Source organism: Orbicella faveolata, unplaced genomic scaffold, assembly GCF_042242905.1.
Source record: "Orbicella faveolata isolate gen_17 unplaced genomic scaffold, um_ofav_v1 contig_24, whole genome shotgun sequence".
Taxonomy (NCBI): domain Eukaryota; kingdom Metazoa; phylum Cnidaria; class Anthozoa; order Scleractinia; family Merulinidae; genus Orbicella; species Orbicella faveolata.
In genome coordinates this window covers 7,520,037-7,540,821 of record NW_028301552.1, presented here as the reverse complement: position 1 = coordinate 7,540,821, position 20,785 = coordinate 7,520,037, and the positions used below count along the sequence as shown (strand labels likewise).

Genomic DNA, 20,785 nt, shown 5'->3' with positions numbered 1-20,785 from the left:
AAAATACGCTCCTAAACAGCCTTGATAGTGAACTTCTTCGATCAAAGTTAGACTCTTGCGAGAATAAAAAGCAGGAAATAATAATAAGCATACATTTTATATATTGGAAAATGAGTCAGAAAATAACAAGACTGAGCTCACCTCTAGCACAGGTTGCCTCTTGCACGAGAACAGACGAAACCAACAGAACGGCGAAGATCAAAAAATAAAGCATAGTGACAGGTAGCGGAGGCTAAATATGCTATAGTAAATCCCAATGCGACGCTCACGGCTTTTCTTTTTCCTCACAAAAAAACTGAAAGCTTTGAAGTCAATATTTGCCTTGTTTGGAACCCATGATATTATATTTCCGTTTTGTATTTGTAGCCAATCAGATAAGCTCTTATAAATTGGCTGGGTTAATTCTCCGTTAAACTGCAACGCCAGCATTCTTCTCTGTTACTGACAGTAAACAGAAAGTTGTCTTTCGCAAAATGGGTAACGAATGTTTTCTCTTTTTTTTTTTTTTGAAAAAGCTAAAATTTCTGCTAACGCCTTTTTTTTCTTCGAGAAACATATTAAACACAGTCATAACTTATTATGAAAATAAACTGGAAAGAATAACGGTTCAAATACCACGCTTAAGGCAACAAACCGGTAAAGAGAAAAGAGAAGAATTCAAAATCCCTGCTGGCGTCTTTTTTCGAGAAATTTTCCATTCAGTCATAATTTTTTTGATGAAATTAAACTAGAGAGAACAAATTCCTCCAAGCAGTGCCATGGTTAAGGTAAGGAGAGTTTGTGTTTTGATATTTGGGTTTGAATCTTCAGTTCATATTTTGATGAGTCATTTTTCTCGTTTTCCTGTTTATATGATTTTTAGTTAAGATCTTTAGCAAACGTTCCACTTAAATATAACGTACGTAGCAAATGCATTAGTGGTTAACCACGGTGAATTAAATTATTCAATAATTTATTGGGATATTGATGTCTTGACTATAGTCCTACAGCTTATTATGGCAACATATCTAAATATGGAAAATTAGTGTTCGTGTTAATTATGGTATTCGAAATTAACACAACTTAAAGCGAATTAAATAAAAGCGAAATTTTAAGATTCCCGTTAATTCTCTCAAGCGTTAATTTCCTGTAGTGTTTTTTTTAATCAGGAGATGGTGCTCCAAATAGGCCTTATTCACGATAACCGCCATGTTTGTTTTTACATTATAATGCAAAACAGGCACGTGATTTCTTAAGGGTCAAACAAGCTAAAGTCGACAAATTTCAGCTGGTTTCTTATCATGTCTGATAATCTTTTTCATGTCCATGCTTTGGTTTCAGTATTGGGGTGAAAATATTCCAAGTTTTACAGGATTTCGGCGCTTTCAAAAACGAAAACGGCTCGCGTAGTTAATAAGTCAAGTAATCAATAAACTTTTTCAAACTTAAATTAATAATAAAATTATTATTCCATAACTTCGCTCCCAAATGTGATTTTGGTGCAGATACTTGATCATTTAGGCGAGCCGATTTTCAGAAAAATGGAAACCATTTAAATGTTTGCCCCTTGACGGACAACGTGGCTAATTTGCATTGTAATAAGAAAACCATCATGGTGGCTATCGTGAATATGGGCTATTAATCATGTGTACAATTATGAGACTTCATTTGATATGGAACACTTGGTTGTAACATTCAACGTAATGTTGACGCCAACGCAGCACAACACTTCCACTAATAACCTTGCTGGTTCTTTTCATTTTATATTAAATAACAATTTCCCTAATTAACCAAAGGAAAAGAAAAAGAGAAGGATTCTGGGAGTTGTACAGTAGTCAAATGACGCCATCATGCAAATCGCCTATTGTTAGAATATGAACCATCAGTACTCACAACATTGAACTCTTCTTTGTAACAGTTGGTCTGTAAGGAGGCCGGGACGATTTTAATGAGGGTAAAAACTAGTTTATGCTCTAAACTACATTTACAGTATATGTTTTTAAAGCTCATTCCATGCGACTTCAAAACGTTTATTATATATCTTACTAAATGTTTTGGTGTGTGGTATCGCTACACTTTTATGACTTGTGGCGTATTTTGACTCGCCCTACGGGTTAGTCAAAATGCAAACAACGAGTAAAAATATAAAGCGATACTGCAAACCAAAACATCTGATAAGGGATTTATTATCCAACTGCTGTAGTAAATAAGTTTATCAATGAAAGAGGAAGAGCGTGACAGTTTTTTTGTGCGCGCGCCAACCTCACCGGCAAACAGGTTTTCTACCGTACAAATAACTGTACAATATCGCTGTATATTTGTGGTATTATTTGGACGGTATTCGCTGCAGTTGGACAATAAATTCGCTATCATTGCACCAAGATGAATCCCATGGCTTTGATGTGTGTCTGTCCATTATCTGGCTGGTATTTTGAAGCTTCGTTTCCACATGTGTTGAAATCTTGAGGACGCCCTCCTGTGCCAAACCCGATTCTGGAGCCACAGGTAAGGCAGCCATTGTCGTCGTCACTAATGATACCAATTCTTGCTTTGGAAAAAGTTACGCCGTCACACACAGCATTGAACCCTTCCTTGTTACAGTTGTTTTGCAAAGAGGCCTGTGAACCAATCAGCGTCTTCCACGTGTTACGACTCAGCGAGGTGGCGTGGTATTTCCCTTCAGCGATCAGTGAGTACAGAGAGTTGGCCTGCTTGTTGATAATGGTAAATTTCATTTGTGGACCAATCTTCATACCAAGACAGATCTTGGTGAAGGATGTGTTCCAGTAGGTCGGCAACTTGGTCTCTTTTGAGTCAAACCCTGTCTCCCCTCCAGGAAGGTTGTATTCAATTTTATTACTCCAGTACGCTGTCATAATGAAAGGTGTTCTAAACAAAAGAAAACGACAATACATGTATATTCATATAACATTATGGACCTTACTAAGTTCTTGTTTGAAATAGATATTTATTTATATATTTTTTTGTATATTTATTGACACGGAACAAAACAGTTGTTTTGAAAGCAACTGGTCAGTATAGGCTTTTACCATTTGATCACCACGATCGCTGCAAGAGATTGGGGAGCAGGGAAGGTGTAGTGGTACGAAGCAAACGTTTCTGGCCAACATAAGAAATATTTTATCGGGCACTGAGGTTCATTTTACGAGCTTAACTTCCTTAAAAGCGTTCTTTCTTAAATTCGAGTTCTTGATGGGGGAGCTGTAATCTAATCAATTATCAGTTAAACTTTGGCGATCTGTCAGCCCATCTCTCAGAAGTATTTGACCTTTGCAGCTCTCAGTTTTCTAAGAATTAAGACCTGAAAAATACCACACCTTCTTGCCGTCAATCTTCATGATCGGTGTCCATCCTCCATCTCCACATCCAAAATCTCCCATGTGACAGAGAACAGAAATCGGTTTTGAGTCAACATGGAGCGTAACCAACTGACTCACCCTCCACCTGTTAAATATAAAAATATATTTAAACAATCTGCTCTTAAATCAGGAACTTTCTGTGATCAGTTTTAAGTAATTTGCGCAAAAAATACAATAATTGCTCAAATACTACTGGCTTCAAAAAAACCACAGTTCTGCCTATTTGTATCAGCTTAGCACCTTTTTTTAAAGCCAGAAAATATATGCTAGTTATTAAATAATTAGCTATTTAGTTTATCTGTTAGAGTCTCATCTCTCATTGTCCAAGTTTTTTTCGTTTTGTCTCGAGTGGACTCCGATTGCTTGCGTTTTCAGAGTCCGGTTGTGAGCCTCCTCCCATGGTGTAGGTACGGTCTCCGTGCGTGCTTTGAACACTTTTCCCAAAAAGTTTAATAACTCACTTGTGTATTTCATAGAGTTCCTTGCATGTTTTTGCGGCACCTGCAGTAGAAGAATTGGAAAACAAAAGGAGTTTAATTTACAAACAGGTTTGTTTGCCGGTTTTACTTCGTCCCTCCCCAACTAACTACCCCTGGGTCTTCGAGGATACATGTATCATCAACATTACATCATTGTAACGTCTGAAGAAAATTAATGAGATGAGTAGGAGTTTAAATTTGTGCGATCGATGTTTACATTACGAACATAACTGGATGGGAAAAAAAAATATGTCTCGGAATACTGAAAACCCATAACATTTTCTCCCGTGTGTTAACTGCTTAATTATTTAGTTACTAGTTAAGTCATTAATTTATTATTTAATTAATTATTTTAATTTACCTTTACGACAGTTTGTTCCTGTGAATCCAGGGCGACAGATACAACGATATCCTTTGCTAGTGAATCCAGCCTGACAGGTTCCATTGTTAAAACATGGGCTGCTGCTACAGGGATTCTGTTAGGAGAAAAAGTCGAGATATCTTCTACTAGACTGATTTTCAAAGTGCATAAGAGGGTTCTTGTCTCTGAAGAAGGTTGTAAAAAGTTTCAAATATGCATTGAACGTCTACCGCACACAGCAAATAACAAATTGGAAGGAGTTCAAAGAACTAAGATAACCTTAGAATACTGGCATTTTAACTGTAAAACTCTTATTTTACAAATTTCCATCGTGGGCTTTCTTTTTTCACGGTAATTAATCGGGAGTATTTTGTATGACATTACCTCGATAGCAAGATAGGTAAAAGCCTGTTTGTTTACAAGAGAATTTGCAAACCGGTTATCATCTGTAGCGTTGTTCAACTCGCATTTGTGTTTTCCTTCCTCCAATGGTCCTAAATTGATGGACACACAGTTGGGCTCCATATAGCACATCAAGCGACAGCTCCCCTCATTGGGCACTGCCACACTTTTGATCATGTGGTTCTTCATTGCCTTTTTTGCAACTGGTTCCTTGAATGTGATGTTGCGACGTTCATCGTCTAAAAAAGAATGAAAGAAATTAAAAATTAAGTTTAAAAAATTAGTTGCAAACAAAACAGGATGGTCTTTCTGAGTACAATATTGTTCTTCGTTTGAATTATTTGAAATATTGAAACGATTTATTTGAAACGCTGGAAAAGGTGACAATGCAGAAAGTTTCACTAGAGCATATTTCATGTTTTGCCTACGAAAGCAATTTAGCAGGAAAAGCCCAGTCGACCCTGTGCTTGAATAGACCAGAGAAATTCAGGCTTTGTAAGACCATCTACTCGAAGACTCACTATAATAAGACAATAAAAGACAAGCTAGGAGAGCATGCTTACCAGAGGAACCACAACATAACGAGAAAATGATTCCAAGTGAGATATAAAGGATGTAAGTGTAGATTGCAAATTTGTGCTTAAACTGAATCGCCTGAAAAGAACTCATCATCTTCTGGAAGATAACTCAAGAGTCTCAGTCCGTTTCAGCAATTTTGCGCTTTTAATTTGACCGCAGTTGTCCTTAGTTTAAAGATTAGTAAGTGTCATAATTCTAAAGGCTGGTTCGCCAATTTTGCCAGTATTGAATAAAGCGATTGGTTGCCAAGATGCTGCAGCGGGTGTTAACGAAAATTGCTAACTATCAACAGCAATTTGGAACGTTGATATTGACAAACTGGTAAGCACTTCATTGCCTTGTTTGCAACTGGTTCCTTGTGATAGAGTACTGCATATCAGAATTTTTGTTTATTATTTTATTCGCCAATTTTTACTTTCGTTTCTCCCCCAAAATTGTTTGGATTTCAAAGCCTTTACAAGCTGCACGGTGTTCTTCCCGTGTTGTGTTTATGCCAGCATTAAAACTGTAGTTTTCGTCGTTGAATTATTGACTATCTATTAGTCCCACATAACTCAATGGACACATAACATCGAATAGGTTAATATTCAAAGTAAACCTTGGAATGTGGAATGGAATGGAATGTGGCTATATATATTTTTTTTCAGAATAACGGCATACTCCATAGTTCCTGACGTGCACAACACTCGGCGCTCTTGTCGATCACTATCATGTGAGATATGGGAGCATGCAGAGGGCAATGCAGAATCAAACATTTATTAGAGCACATTTAATGCATAGCATACGAAATCATTTCTTCAGGGATATGAAAGGCCCGCAGTCTTCTACTTTAGTTGCATGGACCAGTGAAGATGACCGAAATTCGGCTCGTGTAAAACCGTGAAGGACTCAATCAAGACAATAAGTAACAGACATGGTAAGGACTTACCAGAGCAAGCACAACATAACGAGAAAATGATCGCAAATGGGATGTAAAGGATGTAGACCGTGACTGCAGATTTAGGCTTGAAGGGAATTTTCGCCGAAGAAGACATCATCTTCTGCAGCTTGAGAGTCTCAGCTAATTTCTGCTTTATTCCGCAGATGTTCTTGTTTCAGAGAATGTTAATGAAAGCTTTTAATGGTTCAATACCTTGTATTGACTGAATTGAGCAAAGCAATTGGTATATAAATAACTGCGCTGTAGTCTTTGACGAGCGACAGGTGAAAATCAACTAATTGATAGCTCTAGAAAAAACGGCAATTTGGAAAGTTGACCTTAACGGACGTTTCGTTGTTAACTTTTTTTCTCTGTAGGGTGAAATACCAAAAATACAGACCAAATTATTTTAATATGGCTGGTGACATAGAATTAATCCTTAATTTAAAATTTTACATGTGAAATTACAAAATATAATTTCCATGGCAACGTTTGATGCGAAATTTCTCGATACAATAAACATTCAAAAACCCACGATCGTAAGCGTAATTTATCACCCATGATATTAAAAAAGGTTATTAAGTAGTATGCTCGTAAAAATTAAGAAATAATTTTACTAGCTCTTTGTCAAAATTCCCTCGCCCTTAGGTGAGAGAAATTATAAGAATTTTGATAAACGCGCGTCACTCACGGTCATTTCACTCGTCACCAGCCGTAAAATTATGACACTCAGGAATCCTCAATTTTCCGTAACCATGGTAACCGGTACATTCAGATGGCTGTCTTAATACTCTGAAGTATTGTGACAATCAACAACATCTAGAAAGAAATTTCTCCTCGATCTTCGTTTTCTTTAATTGCTTGCATGAAATGTTTCGACAAAAGTTGGCTTCTATGTATTTTGGGTACTCGGGTTGTCCTTCGTTGTTTTAACGAGGTTAACATTATTCAGTGTAAGGGGAGGAAAAAACATGGCCGCACGTATTCTTTATTTGTTCTTCGTATCTCGCCGAAACACTAAGCGGTAAATTGACTCTTAACCACTAATAACCACTTTTAGCATCGTCTGGTACACCCTAAATGGCTTTTACGCTGTTTGTAGGACACGGTTTCTTCTAAACAGCTACATCTGTTTCAACCGAATTCCACAGGGGTTTTAATCTGAGCGGTAGAATAATAAGTGGGATAACTTAAAAAGAATTCTGAAAAACATATCAATTTCGCTGCAATTCCAACGACGGATAGCCATTTCATAAACCTGAGGCCCCGTCCACACTTATCCGGATATTTTTGAATCCGCAACTTTTTCTTTCCGGACACGGTTTCCGTCCACACACATCCGGCGAATTCGGCAGCGAATCCGGATATTTTTGTATTACCTCTCCAGAGATGAAAAAAAAAAAAAATCCGCAAAGAATCCGATATTGTGTGGAGGGTGAGTCCGGATATTTTGGAGCCCGATGACGTAGCAAAATCGTGTCCAGTCTCTTATCGAACAATTCTTGGGTTTCACGTGACGTCACAAGCTTTGCTCAAATCAGTGTCCGCCATGTTTGTGTCCCTCGGGTGTCAAATTTATGCTAATAATAGTCCATTTCTACGGTGACGCTTCTCTATTATTGCTCTATTATTTCGCCAACTACATGAATATCCAGAAAGAAAAAAACGATAAAAGTACCGGGCATTCATCTAAAGGTATCCCAGTGCTCTCTGAGTATGCCAAAAGCTTGGAGAGTCGAGTAAAGGAAAGATATTCGCAAAAGGTCTCGGTCATCGGTGATGACCCCGCAAGCATAATTATAACAGCCGAGCAGTTCAGCCTAGAATGTTTGCCTCCTGTGAAATTCTCGGACTTGCTGAGTTGCCTCGTTCTTGAGACCGGCTTCTACACCAACAAGCAGTTCCAGAGTCTGGAGGCGTTTAATCAAATGGTGTCGGGATTCGTACAGTTTGTACCCTCAGTTGTAGGCAAAGTAATCGCCGGCAAGTATGTTGTGAGAGCACGTGTTCGGCATTCACAGCGTATAAATGATCCTTTAGTGAACATTTGGGTCATTTCCGAAAACGATGGGACTATTTTGTCTGGGACTATGGGATGGGACTATTTTTCTCAGCCCCTTTGGGATTCAAAGCTAGACTGGGTGAGTCATGCTCACATATCATGTTTTATTTTATTTAGAGGCAACTACACGAATTCATGGCAAGCTCGCTTGCACACAGATAAAATACTCATGGATTTTGCCGACATATGTCAACGAAGTGCCGGATGCGAGGGCTAAGAACATCGATTTTTCATCGGCTAACAAGCTCAAAGAAAAGCTCAACCAGAAAATTGAGGATCTAAAACAGCCGCAAGCCTCGAACCATGCAGCAGCTTCCAGTTCTGGGACTGCATCAGCCGGCGCCTCAGCGCATGCAGCGCATGCATCGGTGCCTTCGAAAGAAGAAATGGTTCAGCTTTATGCCAAACTCAACCAGTGAAAAATTAAAGCAGTAGCTTTAACTTTAATTGATCCTTTTGCTGACCAGTTTATCGACCAAAGCCGCTCTGTTCCGGTAGTTTTAGAGCGAAGCGTTTGCTACAAACTCGTTCACTCTCTAACACTCTGTTGTTTGTAGCGTCGTCGTGACTCACCGGAGAAATCCACTCATTTCTCCTCCTAGTAGTGAGTTCCTCCTGTTGTTCCCCTTGATTTGTAATAATCTTAGGTATAAGAAAAAACCCTAAGCCTTTATGATGTCCACTTTTGCTCGAACAGCCAAAAAAACGCATAAAACCATCTCTTCCTTCTCACATGAACTCTCCTTTAGATACGGTTTGTTTACGCTTGAGGGACACCAAGATGGCGGATAGTAACCGTTGCTAAGCTATTGGTCACGTGGGTGAAACCCAAGAATAAGCCAATATGGCGGCACAACGTGTAGGCCTAGCTTCGGAATCGACAGATGAGCACGACGAAACCGAAGAATTCTTGGAAACAGATTTTACAGATTGGGCCAGTTGCTGCTGAACTTGTACGCTCTCCTTCACCGCGATTTCATCCGCTATAGTCACCTCCAAGGCTTGTTGAAATGTGCGATCTTTACTTAGGAGCTTTTAAGGGTCGCTGGATTTCCAATGCTGCAGACGAAAAAAAAAAATTGCAAGTCAACGCCAGATGTCTCGAACGGGCGATGTAAACAGAGACGGTTTCGTTTTCTTCTTGACAGCAATGTTGGAATCTATAGGTGTTCGGGACAATTCACAGAATATTTTCAACACGTAGTCGTAAAAACGCAAAGCTTTAATCGCGATGCTCGAGGTACAGACATCTCCACGGCTTGTCAACTTGATCTACGCCTACGGTAAAAAATTGAACAAGAAAAAACCTAAATTAAGAATACTGTGAAACTGTGAAACTTATACTTACATGTTCTGTGCGGTTTCGACAAGAAAAGTACAAAACTGTAGCAAAAAACAGCACTGTGAAAGCAATCCGCCCTACACGAAACTCTTTCAAAGACAAACCATGTGCGACTGAGTCACGTGATTCGACACAGTCCGACCAGCTGTGCACACTTCGACCCTAAACGAGTGTCAGCTTATAACAGACCTAGATCAATTTCAGTTTATCAGGTTCGGCCGCTAGTCGGCCTCAACATCAGGATTCTGCGACTACAAATCGTTTAGGTTTAAAATGCTGCTGTAGTAACTCACATAGCCGCTCGAATTTTTCGTCTTTCGGATTCACCGGACTGCACAAGTCAAGAAGAACCCTGCAAGTCTTCTTGTCGATCACAGAAATTGTTACGGCCACCTCATTCTTTTCTGCTGCACCGATAACTGCTTCCGATGCACTGGTTGGATAACTTCTAATGTTGTTTGCAACAAAGAACTGATCAAGTCGCTGCGAATAAACTGTAACTTTCTCGGTCGTAGGATCAAATTTTTCAATGGCACCTAATTAGCGGCGAAGCCACGCCGGCGACTACCCTGGGTGCTAGAGGTTTTTCTTGCGAGGTTTCCGGTGTCGTTCATGTCTCATGATCAGCAAAGTATTTCCATCTGCCGCGTGCGAGAAGAAACCTGTGGAACCCAGGGTAGGCGGAGATAACCACAAGCGTGAAAACACGAAACAGCGATGTTAACAATGTTAGAAGGAATCATGCGTTATACAAGTAATCCAGGAAGTAAACAAAGTAACATCTATCCCATCCTCGTCACCAAATATTATAACCAGGGAAACGGAACCGTTCGAATAAACGAATGAGAATAAGCAACACACGCAAAACAACACTCCTTTAATCCACGTGTCGAGCCAAACACATGCGCATTACAAACTCAAGAAGTCCTATGACGTAACAAGAATCTATGATATAACAATACCCTTAGGAGACCATGGCCAATCGCACATTTAATGTTATAATTGTCCTCCAAACCTCTGATAATCTCTTCTATAGATTTTGTCGCTACGGCATCAGACTTCATGTGAAATACGACTCTTTAAAATGCTTCAATAAGACTGCTTTGTCATCTTTGCCTCTGCAAGCCTGGAAGATGTTACACGTCAGTCTTTATTTACCTTGGGTCACGCCAGGAATACGACATCTGATAAGTCTGAGATACAAAATTGTCCTAAAAGCCAAACAACCAACCAACCATGGTCTCTGGTCTAATTATCACAGGCTAAGGAACAAGGTCATCCATGAAATCCGGTTTGCTAAGAGAGTATACTACATAGATTTTTTTTTGGTGAGATAAAAGATTGCAAGTCATACTGGATGATAGTTAAGGCCGCTGCTTATAGTCAAGCATCACAACCAACCAATACTGTGAATCAGGAGACCAGATGTGAAATTAGAAACTTCTGATCATGGGATAGCGCAAGGTCTTCATTTACATTTCTCCACTGTAGGGGAAAAGTTGTCAAGTGACCTCCTGCTTGCAGCCAAGAGCACCGTTGTACCCACGTCACTCGTGTAATGCCTCACGTGGGTATTACTGATAGTCTGAAACAGCTGAAGTCTGCTAAGGCCTGTGGTCGTTTCGCACCAAAACTACTTAAACACGGAAGCAAAACGCTGATTCCATCATTGCAAGAGAAGATCATTGTTATCTCTTTATTTTAAAAGTGCTGTCAGCAATTCTGTTCCTGCTTCGTAGAAGTCTACCAGAAATTTTACTTATTTTTTCGGGGGTAGGAACGTAACATATTGGAAGCAGAGGTGGTATCAGATCTGTCAAGTTTAAGCTGGTTGGCGAGCTGTTGGGTAGGTTTAGGGGTACGGGTACGGGAAAGGATTATGAGTAAAAGTTTACTTTTTTTCAGATATATTTTTTTTATTTTTTTATTTTATTCCTCTAATTCCTCCAATTCCTCCAATGGTAAGATATTCTTACCATTCTTTATTGGTATGACTATTTTTGAGTCCGCAGTTTTGTAGGTTTGTTTCATCATAAGTTCGAAGATGACGGATTGAACATGCATCAGTACGAAAACACATATGGAGGTGCTATATATGCTTATATAATAATTTACGTTTTATCGTCAGAGTGTTAGTGCTCTGAAAGTTACAACGTGTTCGAAAGCCTTAAAATGCCCACCACGGTCTGAAGGAACTCTAAAAAAAAAAACAGGTTTGGGGAGGGATAATTAAAACTTAAAATAGTAAGGTTTAAAAACTGCTGAAAGTTTTTGATGGCATTGGGTTTGAACTATATGCGATGACAACTCTAACAACGGCAAAGGATTATTATTTTGTTGTAGGGTCAGAGTGAATTAGGACCCTTTGAGTGCATATTTAATTTATTATTTTGCTTATCAATGTACCAAGTTTCCATACCAGTTTCTTCTCACTGCACCAGGATGTAACCCATGGCTTTGATATGCTTTCTCCATTGTCAGGGCATGCAATAGCAGTGTTTCCCCTGTTATTGGTGTCATCAGGATACCCTCCTGTGCTAAACCCGAAACAATTTGTCGAAATCATTTTAGTTTCTAGTTTGCACTTTTCTGTTTTTCTATCTTCTACAGGTCAGTCTAAAGTTTCTATGTCAGATTCTTCTCACTGCACCAAGATGTACCCCATGGCTTTGATGTTTTTGTCTCCATTGTCAGGACTTAAAAAGGCAGTGTTTCCACAGGTGTTGGAGTCATCAGGACGCCCTCCTGTACCAAACCCGATTCTTGAGTTGCAACTGGCACAATCATTTTGCTGGTTGCCAAGAATACCAATTCGTGCTTTGGAATAAGAGGCTCTGGAACCAACAGCATTGAACCCTTCTTTGTTACAGTGGAGCTGCAAGGAGGCCTGTGAGCCAATCAGGGTCTTCCACGTTTTACGACCCAGTGAGGTTTTGTGGTATTGCCCTTCAGCTATCAGTGAGTACAGAGAGTTGGCCTGCTTGTTGATGACGATGAAGTTAATCTGATTGCCGACCTTTATACCAAGACAGATCTTGGAGAAGGATGTGTTCCAGTAGGTCGGTAACTTGGTCTCTTGTGAGTCGAACCCAGTCTCCCCTCCAGGAAGGTTGTATTCAGTTTTGTCACTCCAGTGCTTTGAGTCATAATGAAATGTGCTCTGAGGAGAAATAGAAGAAAATAAACTTCCCAAAACCTGTTTCTAATTAATGGAATTTACCAGACTAGAGATAACTTAAACAGTTTTCACATGTGATGCATGGCTTAAAAGGGGTTGACGAAACAACTGAATTGTGGATTGAGCTTTGAAAGCCTTGGCTTACAGTTATAATATACCTTGCTGCCGTCATTCTTCATGACCGGTGTCCATCCTCCATCTCCACATCCAAAATCTCCCATGTGACAGAGAACAGAAATTGGTTTTGAATCAACGTGGAGCGTAACCAGCTGACTCACCCTCGAGCTGTCAAGTACAAAAATGTTTTTCAACAGGCTGCCTTTAAATCAGCAATCTTCTGTGATTAGGCTTAAGAAACTTGCGCTTTTGATTTTTACACTGTGAAGGTCACAGGAAATAAAATAGTTACACAAATACTATTGGCTCTAAGATCCAAGAGTGTGCCCTTTTGTTTCAGCTTACACCTTTTTTAAAGCGAGAAAATGTATTCTACTTATTAAGTAATTAATTATGTAGTTTATCTGTTAGAGTCCCAGCCCTCATTGCTCAAGATTTTTTCGTTTTGTCTAGAGTGGACTCCATTTCCAGCCGTTTTCGTAGTCCGGTTGTGAGCCTCCCTCCATGGTGTGGGTGTGGCCTTCCTTACGTGCTTTGAACACTTTTCCCGAAAAGTTTAATGACTCACTTGTGTAGTTCATAGAGTTCCTTGCATGTTTTGGGGGAACTTACAGTAGAGGAATTAGAAAAAAAACAACAACAACAACTCACTGAAAAGTATTTTGATTAACAAACGGGTTTGTTTGCCGGTTTTTCTTCTTCCCTCCTTAATTAACTAACCATGGGTCTTCTAGGATACACGCATAATGACCACTGCATCGTTTTAACTTTTCAAGCAAATCAATAAGATAAGAAGGAGCTGGAGTTTGTGCAATCGTTGTTCACATCAGAAGCATAATTCGATGGGAAAGGACAATATATTTTGGAAAACTGAAAAGTCATAAGATCTTCCCCTGTGTGTTAAATAGATTAATTAATTTACCTATTGTATCATTTAATTAATTATTTTAATTTACCTTTACGACAGTTTGTTCCTGTGAATCCAGGGCGACAGATACAGCGATATCCTTTGCTAGTAAATCCAGCTTGACAGGTTCCATTGTTTAAACATGGGCTGCTACTACAGAAATTCTGTTAGGAGAAAAAGTCGAGATATCTCCTATTAGACTGATTTTCAAAGTGCATGAGAGGGTTCTGGTCTCTGAAGCAGGTTGGAAAAAGTTTTAAATATACAATGAACGTCTACCGCGCACAGCAAATAACAAATTGGAAGGAGTTCAAAGAAGTAAGGTAACCTTAGAATAATGGAATTTTAACTGTCAAACTTTTATTTTACAAATTTACGTTGTGGGCTTTCTTTCAGTTGACTGTAATTAATCGGGAGTCTTTTGTATGACAGTACTGTACCTCGATAGCAAGATAGGTAAAAGCCGGTTTATTTACAAGAGAATTTGCAAACTGTTTTTCATCTGTAGCGTTATTCAGCTCGCATTTGTGTTTTCCTCCCTTCAATGGTCCTAAATTGATGGACACACAATTGGGCTCCATATAGCACATTAAGTGACAGCTCCCTTCACTGGGCACTGCCTCACTTTTGATCACGTGATTCTTCATTGCCTTGTTTGCAACTGGTTCCTTGAATATGATGTTGCGACATTCATCGTCTAAAAAAGAATTAAAGAAATTAAAAATTAAGTTTTAAACGTTAATTGCAAACAAAACAGGATGGTCTTTCTAAGTGCAATATTTTCTGTTTAAAGACTGCGTATCTGAATTTCCGTTGAGCATTTTATTATTTTTATTTTTTTATTAAATTTTTGCCGTTATTTCGCCATATATATTGCTTACATATACTGGATGATTTACTTTCTAATTTTTTATTATGCCGATATTCATATAAAATATTGTTCTTCCTCTGAATTATTTGACACATAACATAAAGGGTGGTAATCCATTTTTGACTGTTGTCATCATTTGAGATTCTGGAAGAGGCGATAATGTAGAAAGTTTCACTAGAGCATATTTATATTTTGCCTACAAAAACAATTCGACAGGAAAAGCCCAGTCAACGCTGCACTTTCACACAGACAAATTCAGGCTCCATAAAACTATCTATTCCGAAAATCCAACTAAGACAATAAAAAAAACAAACTGGGAGAGTATGCTTACCAAAGCAACCACAACACATCAAGGAAATGATTCCAAGTGAAATACAAATGATGTAAAGGTTGATTACAAATTTATACTTAAACTGAATCTCCAGTGAAGAGGCCATCATCTTCTGGATGATAAATTAAGAGTCTGAGGGAGTTTCAGCAAGCTTCTGCCTTTAATTTGACAGCAGATGCTCTTGTGAATAATGTCGTGAGTCTAATGGTTGGTTTTCCAATATTGACATTATTGAATAAAGTGGTTGGTTGCTAAGATGCTGTAGCGGGTGGCAATGAATATTAGCTAATTATCAACTTAAACAGTTAGCTATAAAAAATTGTCAAAAAAACTTTTCTTAAAAACATTTAAGAAATTTTTAAAAACGGTTAAAAAATACACGACGTTTCGACGTTCTCGGACGTCATTATCGATGACGGCAACACGATCAGAATAGTTCTTCCCTTCAAAGATCAGATAGCCGGTAATGCAGTCCGTAGGGAATTACGGGATCTCAGCAATAAGATTGCCGTCACTTTACAGTCAAGTTGTGTGAGGAAAAAATTGGAGCAAGATCTTAAGCCGAAAGAAATTAAGCCGAGTATCGTAAGTCACCATTGCGTTGTTTATAAATTTGAATATGATCCTTGTGAGGCAGATTATGTTGGTTATACAGCCCGACACCTTCATCAACGCATTGCTGAACAAAAGTATTCGGCTATCGGTAAACAGCTTTTAGAAGTGCACGTTGACAAAAACCTTCTTAATGAGGGCCAATTTCGTGTTCTCAAGAAGTGCCACGGGAAATTTGACAGCCTCGTTTACGAAATGCTATTCATCAAAGAACTGAGGCCTAGCCTTAACACTCAGAGTGACTCCATCAGTGGTGAACTCTTTGTCTAGCTTGTAGCATATTTTTATGTTACCTCTTTTTTTAAATGAACTATTGTTTTCCTTGTATTTATAGAATATTCATACTGTTTTTTTCACTTGATAATGACGTCGGAGAACGTCGAAACGTCGTGTATTTTTTAACCGTTTTTAAAAGTCTCTTAAATGTTTTTATCAACTTAAAGAACAGAAATTTAGACAGTGGAAATTGACAAATGACTAGCTCAGCACTAACTTCTCTTTAAAAATATAACCAAATTATTTTGGCTGGCTTATTACTGCATACAGGGCCTTAGCCAGAAAAAAAAAATATGACTGAGGCCATGTCCATGGTTTACTCTTCCCAGGTATTAAGAGTGCTTATGATGACTATAAACAACAAAAACGGCACTAGCACAACAGCCGAAATAATAAATTATGCTATAATTATTCAAACCATGGACAATTAACAGGTGTAAAACAGCGACTGTGTAATCACGCTCCTCAATTGATTGAGAACCTTGAAAAGAAGAGTCTTTCTTTTCGTGGCGCCCTTCCTGTAGGCCAACACTCTAGACAAACGAACAAGCAGTGCTTCATGTTTATTTCTGTCCTCCAGATTATCTTTCTCGCCTTTGAACCCCTTTGAAACAAATGCCACATTAGCCATTATCTCTCACAAGGTCTGCATGTAGATATCGCGGTTACAGGCATCAGAAACCGCTATGTGAAATACGACTTCAATTGATATAAATCCTCGTCTTTACCTCTGTGAGCGAGGAAATGCTCGTTTTTGTTTTTAGTCATAATTGACATAATGTTCTCGCGTGAATTTTCTCTTCCGTTGCAAGTCTCCACTAAGACATATTCTTCCAATAATTCTGTCTAATATCAGTTAAGAAAAAGGTCGAATGGTTTTTGCTATCTCTAATTTTCACCCGATCCCGTCAAACCTGTGTGAGAAAATGGTGCCAAAACCGCCTTTTTTCATCTAATGTTGTTATTTTCCTATTACTATTAAATTGAAAGGGTTTGCTCCAAAAGCATTAACATTCCTTACTGAGTGGGAGCGTGGCATAGGCCAGGTGATGAGCCCGTAAGGGTTGTCATCAGATCAGCTAAATTACAACCTGCTGGGTAGGGTCAGTACTTGGACGGGTGACGGTGTTAGTAATGGAATGGAAAATAAAAATTGAAATGTACCCAGCCCCCTTTAGAGTAGGGGCAAGAGTTGGGATGAAGTAAGAGTAATACATGAACTCAAGCTGCCGTCTTGTCACTGTTTGACAGCCATTTTGACAATTTATTTATGGTTTTTCTTCTCGCTCATGACAGAAGGGTTACGTGAATAAAATTCCGTGATTGCAATAACTTCGCCTCACCAGGGAATGCAGTTATGTTCTTAGTAGTTCTCAAAATGGTTTAATTTTTATGCTTAACTATGTTTATCATTGAAAGCTACATCCGACATGCCTTCAAGACAGGGTTTTAAATTCTTTTTTGATTTCCTTGTCACTGCACCAAGATGTAACCAGTGGCTTTGATGTCTTTGTCTCCATCCATGAGTGCCTAGCGACGTTTCCACAGGTGTCCTGTCGCAAAACCTATTCTGGAATCACAAGAATTGCAGTCGTTTTCATTATTTCCAACGATGCCGATTCTTGCCTTACCAATTGCAACGTTAAACCCTTCTTTGTTGCAGTTGCGCTGTAAGGAGGCCTGCGATCCAATCAGCGTCTTCCACATGTTGCGGCCGAGAAACGTGGCACGCTATTGCCCGTCAGCGATCAGTGAGTACAAAGAGTTGGCCCGCTTGTCGATGACAATGACGTTAATCAGCTGTTGGCCGATCGTCATATCAAGACAGATTTTGGTGAAGGATGTGTTCCAGTAGGTCGGTAACTTGGTCTCTGGTAAGTCAAACCCAGTCTACCTTCCGAGAAGGTTGTATACGCTTTTATCGCTCCAGTACCCTTAGGTACCCTTAGTCACAATGAAAGGTGTTCTGAAAAGAAAAATAGCGTAAAATAATCATGTAACATTATGGACCTTACTGAGTTTTAGTTTAATTGATATAGTTATTTATTTACATATGTATTTCTTTATTTATTGACAGGGAACAAACTCTTGCCTAAAATCAAATGACCAGTAGAGGCTCTTTACCATATGACCACTACCATCGCTGCAAAAGACTTGGGAGCAGGGATGATCACTTGCCTCCCACCAATGTGGCCCGGGTCGATTTTTGGCTCAGTGTGTTATGTGGGTTAAGTTTGTTGTTGGCTCCCGCCTTACTCCAAGGTGTTTACACCGGGCTCGCCGGTTTTCCTCCCTCCCCCAAAACCAACATCTCTAAGTTGTAATTCGACCAGGATAGAGGACCCGTATGAAAACCAGTTAAGGATGATGTGGCTTCCTCTCTGAATATTGTAATTAAATTAATCAGTCAACCAAGCAAGCAAGCAAGCAAGCAAGCAAGCAAGCAAGCAAGCAAGCAAGGAAGCAAGCAAGGAAGCAAGCAAGCAAAGCAAGCAAGGAAACAAGCAAGCAAGCAAGCAAGCAAGCAAGCAAGGAAACAAGCAAGCAAGCAAGCAAGCAAGCAAGCAAGCAAGCAAAGCAAGCAAGCAAGCAAGCAAGGAAACAACCAAGGAAGCAAGTAAGCAAGCAACTAACCAACCAATTAATGAATCAATCAATCAATCAATCAATCAATCAATCAATCAATCAATCAGTTCATTTATCTATTCATTTAGTTACTCAAACATAACTCCAGAAACTCCATTATCATGCTTTGACGCAGACCTCACTGCAAACTTCATTTCAGTTTTATCGTTTAATTTGCCTATTTACATACTAGGCGATCTCAACTGTAACCTCCTGAACTGCGAAGGTCAGGACTCACGAGCACTCATCAATTTCTGCCACTCTTACAACCTGTCGCAGCTGATTAAAACTCCAACTCGAGTTACGGAGTCCTCAAAGTCGCTCTTGGATGTTATCCTTACCTGTGACGAAAAACAAGTACAAAAGGTCTTTGTCGTGCAGAGCTCGATCAGCGATCATGATTTAGTTTACGTCACGCTACGACTAAAGAAAGTTCGTCCCAAGCCTGTGTTTATTACTACAAGGAGCTTTAAACACTATAATCCAAATGTATTTTATAACGACGTATGCCAAGCACTATGGTCTATCATTGATACCTTCTGCGATGTCGAATATAAACTGTACGCATTTAACTCATTGTTTAACGAGATATTAGATCGACATGTTCCTCTTAAGACCTTTAAAGTTCGCGGGAAACCAAATCCAGTTGTGACCGAAAATATTCTTGGACTAATGAAGACCAGAGACTATTGGCGTAAGAAGGCTAAGAAGACTAACGATCCCATGGCTTGGTCAACTTACAAAAACTTCAGGCGTTAGGTGACTGAAACGGGAGATACGAATCGCTGAGCGAGAATTTGTTACCGACCAGATACAGAAAAATCCGAACAACACCAACAGCATTTGGAAGGCCATTCGCCTCTGCCTTCCCAACAAATCAGCTTCCCGGAGAACTTTTAGCAGAGACGAAAAAACTGTTGCCGACGAATTTAACAAATTCTTCGTCTCAGTTGGTCAAAATACCGTAAACAAAGTTAAATCGTTGGCCAATGAATGTAACTTCGAACTCAATGAAAATTGGTTTACTCCAAGACAATACCCATTGTCCGAACAGTTTTCATTTCGTGTCACAGATGGTAAACATATAGAAGATATAATAACATCTATGCTGTCTAACAAAGCCCCTGGGAATGCGTTATCTGCGTTATCAAAGACTGCCTCGCTCCTATTCTTCCTGGAATCACATCCATTGTTAAAACCTCTTTTGTTACTTCAACCTTCCCTTCTGTTTGGAAAGTAGCTGAAGTTACACCTATCCCTAAAGACGGAGATCACGAACAAGCAAACAATGACAGACCCATCTCGTTGTTACCTGTTCTATCAAAAGTCTGCGAAAGGGTTGCCCATAATCAATTCGCATAGTATCTTCTCTCAAAGGAAAGGTTAACAAAGAACTAGAATGGAAATAAAAGATGACACTCAACTGAAACATCCGTAATTCACACCACCGACGCCACACTTAGCGTCATGGATAAAAAAGAGCTAACGGCTATGGTACTATTAGATATGAGCAAAGCCTTCGACAGCATCAGTCACGAAAACCTAATATCAAAGTTGCTGGGCGTCGGTGCCTCTTACCCTTGTCTACAATAGTTCTGCAGCTACCTAAGCGACAGGCAACAAGTTGTACGTATAAATTCTCCTTCATCTGAGCCCCTGACCGTGACCAGCGGTGTACCGCAAGGAAGTATTCTGGGCCCGCTTCTTTTCAGCATCTATGTAAATGACCTCCCCGCTGTTCCGCGAAAATGCAGTTCACAGTGCTACGTAGACGATACAAAACTCCTGGTCTCCTTTAAGATCGAAGATAAAATAAATGCAATAACCGATGTGAACGAGGATTTACTTAACGTGCGTAACTGGTGTTTTAATAACCACCTACTGTTGAACCCGGATAAGACTAAACTCATGGTATTTGGTAGCAGACAAATGCTTCCCAAACTACGAGATTTCACGTTATCATTGCTAGGAAAGGAACTTGTACCTGTCCAGGCGGCAAAGGACCTAGGCGTGACACTGGATCCCCACTTAACTTTCAATGATCACATTGCTAACATTGTTTCCTCCTGCATGTCTCGCCTTGGACAAATTAATCGAGTTAAAGTGCACCTAACCCCCAAATTCTTTTTTTCGCTAAAACGAATCCACTTACTGTTTAAACTAATTCTGCGAAAAAATTTTTGAATTTGGTTGAATCCTCAATTTTCCATGGCCCGCCAAAGTCGTGCTCGAGATGTTTCACGACCGCGTTTTAGGGAGTCTGGGTCGAGCAAGGTTGTGACGTCTACCCAGGAACCGAATAGAACAGCCCTCAGTCATTTCTCTTTGCTTTCTTTGGACGTCGTAGTGTAGAATACTCGCTTTT

General features: G+C 39.4%; 2 protein-coding genes and 2 pseudogenes across 3 annotated transcripts; 1 reads left to right on the top strand and 3 right to left on the bottom strand.

The window, feature by feature from the left end:
- Window positions 1–487: 487 nt before the first annotated feature.
- LOC149110186 (uncharacterized) lies at window positions 488–4,847 on the bottom strand (annotated as a pseudogene). The gene is made up of 5 exons (XR_016208042.1): window positions 4,584–4,847; window positions 4,200–4,314; window positions 3,821–3,860; window positions 3,318–3,444; window positions 488–2,868 (listed from the first exon to the last, which is right to left on the bottom strand). The product of XR_016208042.1 is annotated as an uncharacterized LOC149110186 (transcript).
- Window positions 4,848–7,047: 2,200 nt separating this feature from the next.
- LOC149110185 (uncharacterized) lies at window positions 7,048–8,588 on the top strand (annotated as a pseudogene).
- Window positions 8,589–11,413: 2,825 nt separating this feature from the next.
- Window positions 11,414–12,975, bottom strand: LOC149110184 (putative skeletal organic matrix protein 5). The gene is made up of 2 exons (XM_089292248.1): window positions 12,840–12,975; window positions 11,414–12,663 (listed from the first exon to the last, which is right to left on the bottom strand). The coding sequence occupies exons 1-2, from the start codon at window positions 12,900–12,902 to the stop codon at window positions 12,145–12,147; spliced, it is 582 nt and encodes a 193-aa protein (XP_089148374.1). The 5' UTR covers window positions 12,903–12,975; the 3' UTR covers window positions 11,414–12,144.
- Window positions 12,976–13,247: 272 nt separating this feature from the next.
- Window positions 13,248–18,381, bottom strand: LOC149110183 (uncharacterized). Its single transcript, XM_089291395.1, has 4 exons — window positions 14,908–18,381; window positions 14,146–14,402; window positions 13,755–13,869; window positions 13,248–13,405 (listed from the first exon to the last, which is right to left on the bottom strand). Exons 1-4 carry the CDS (start codon window positions 15,014–15,016, stop codon window positions 13,248–13,250), a joined length of 639 nt encoding a protein of 212 aa, XP_089147521.1. The 5' UTR covers window positions 15,017–18,381.
- Window positions 18,382–20,785: the final 2,404 nt, after the last annotated feature.

Excerpts from the sequence above, each read along its gene's own strand:
- LOC149110184 (XM_089292248.1), bottom strand. The coding sequence starts at position 12,902 with ATGGGAGATTTTGGATGTGGAGATGGAGGATGGACACCGGTCATGAAG. Across the intron at positions 12,664-12,839 it reads TGAAGAATGACGGCAGCAAG|AGCACATTTCATTATGACTC; the intron begins GTATATTATAAC and ends ATTTCTCCTCAG.
- LOC149110183 (XM_089291395.1), bottom strand. The coding sequence starts at position 15,016 with ATGATGGCCTCTTCACTGGAGATTCAGTTTAAGTATAAATTTGTAATC. Across the intron at positions 14,403-14,907 it reads GATGTGTTGTGGTTGCTTTG|ACGATGAATGTCGCAACATC; the intron begins GTAAGCATACTC and ends ATTCTTTTTTAG. Across the intron at positions 13,406-13,754 it reads AGGAACAAACTGTCGTAAAG|TTCCCCCAAAACATGCAAGG; the intron begins GTAAATTAAAAT and ends CTCTACTGTAAG.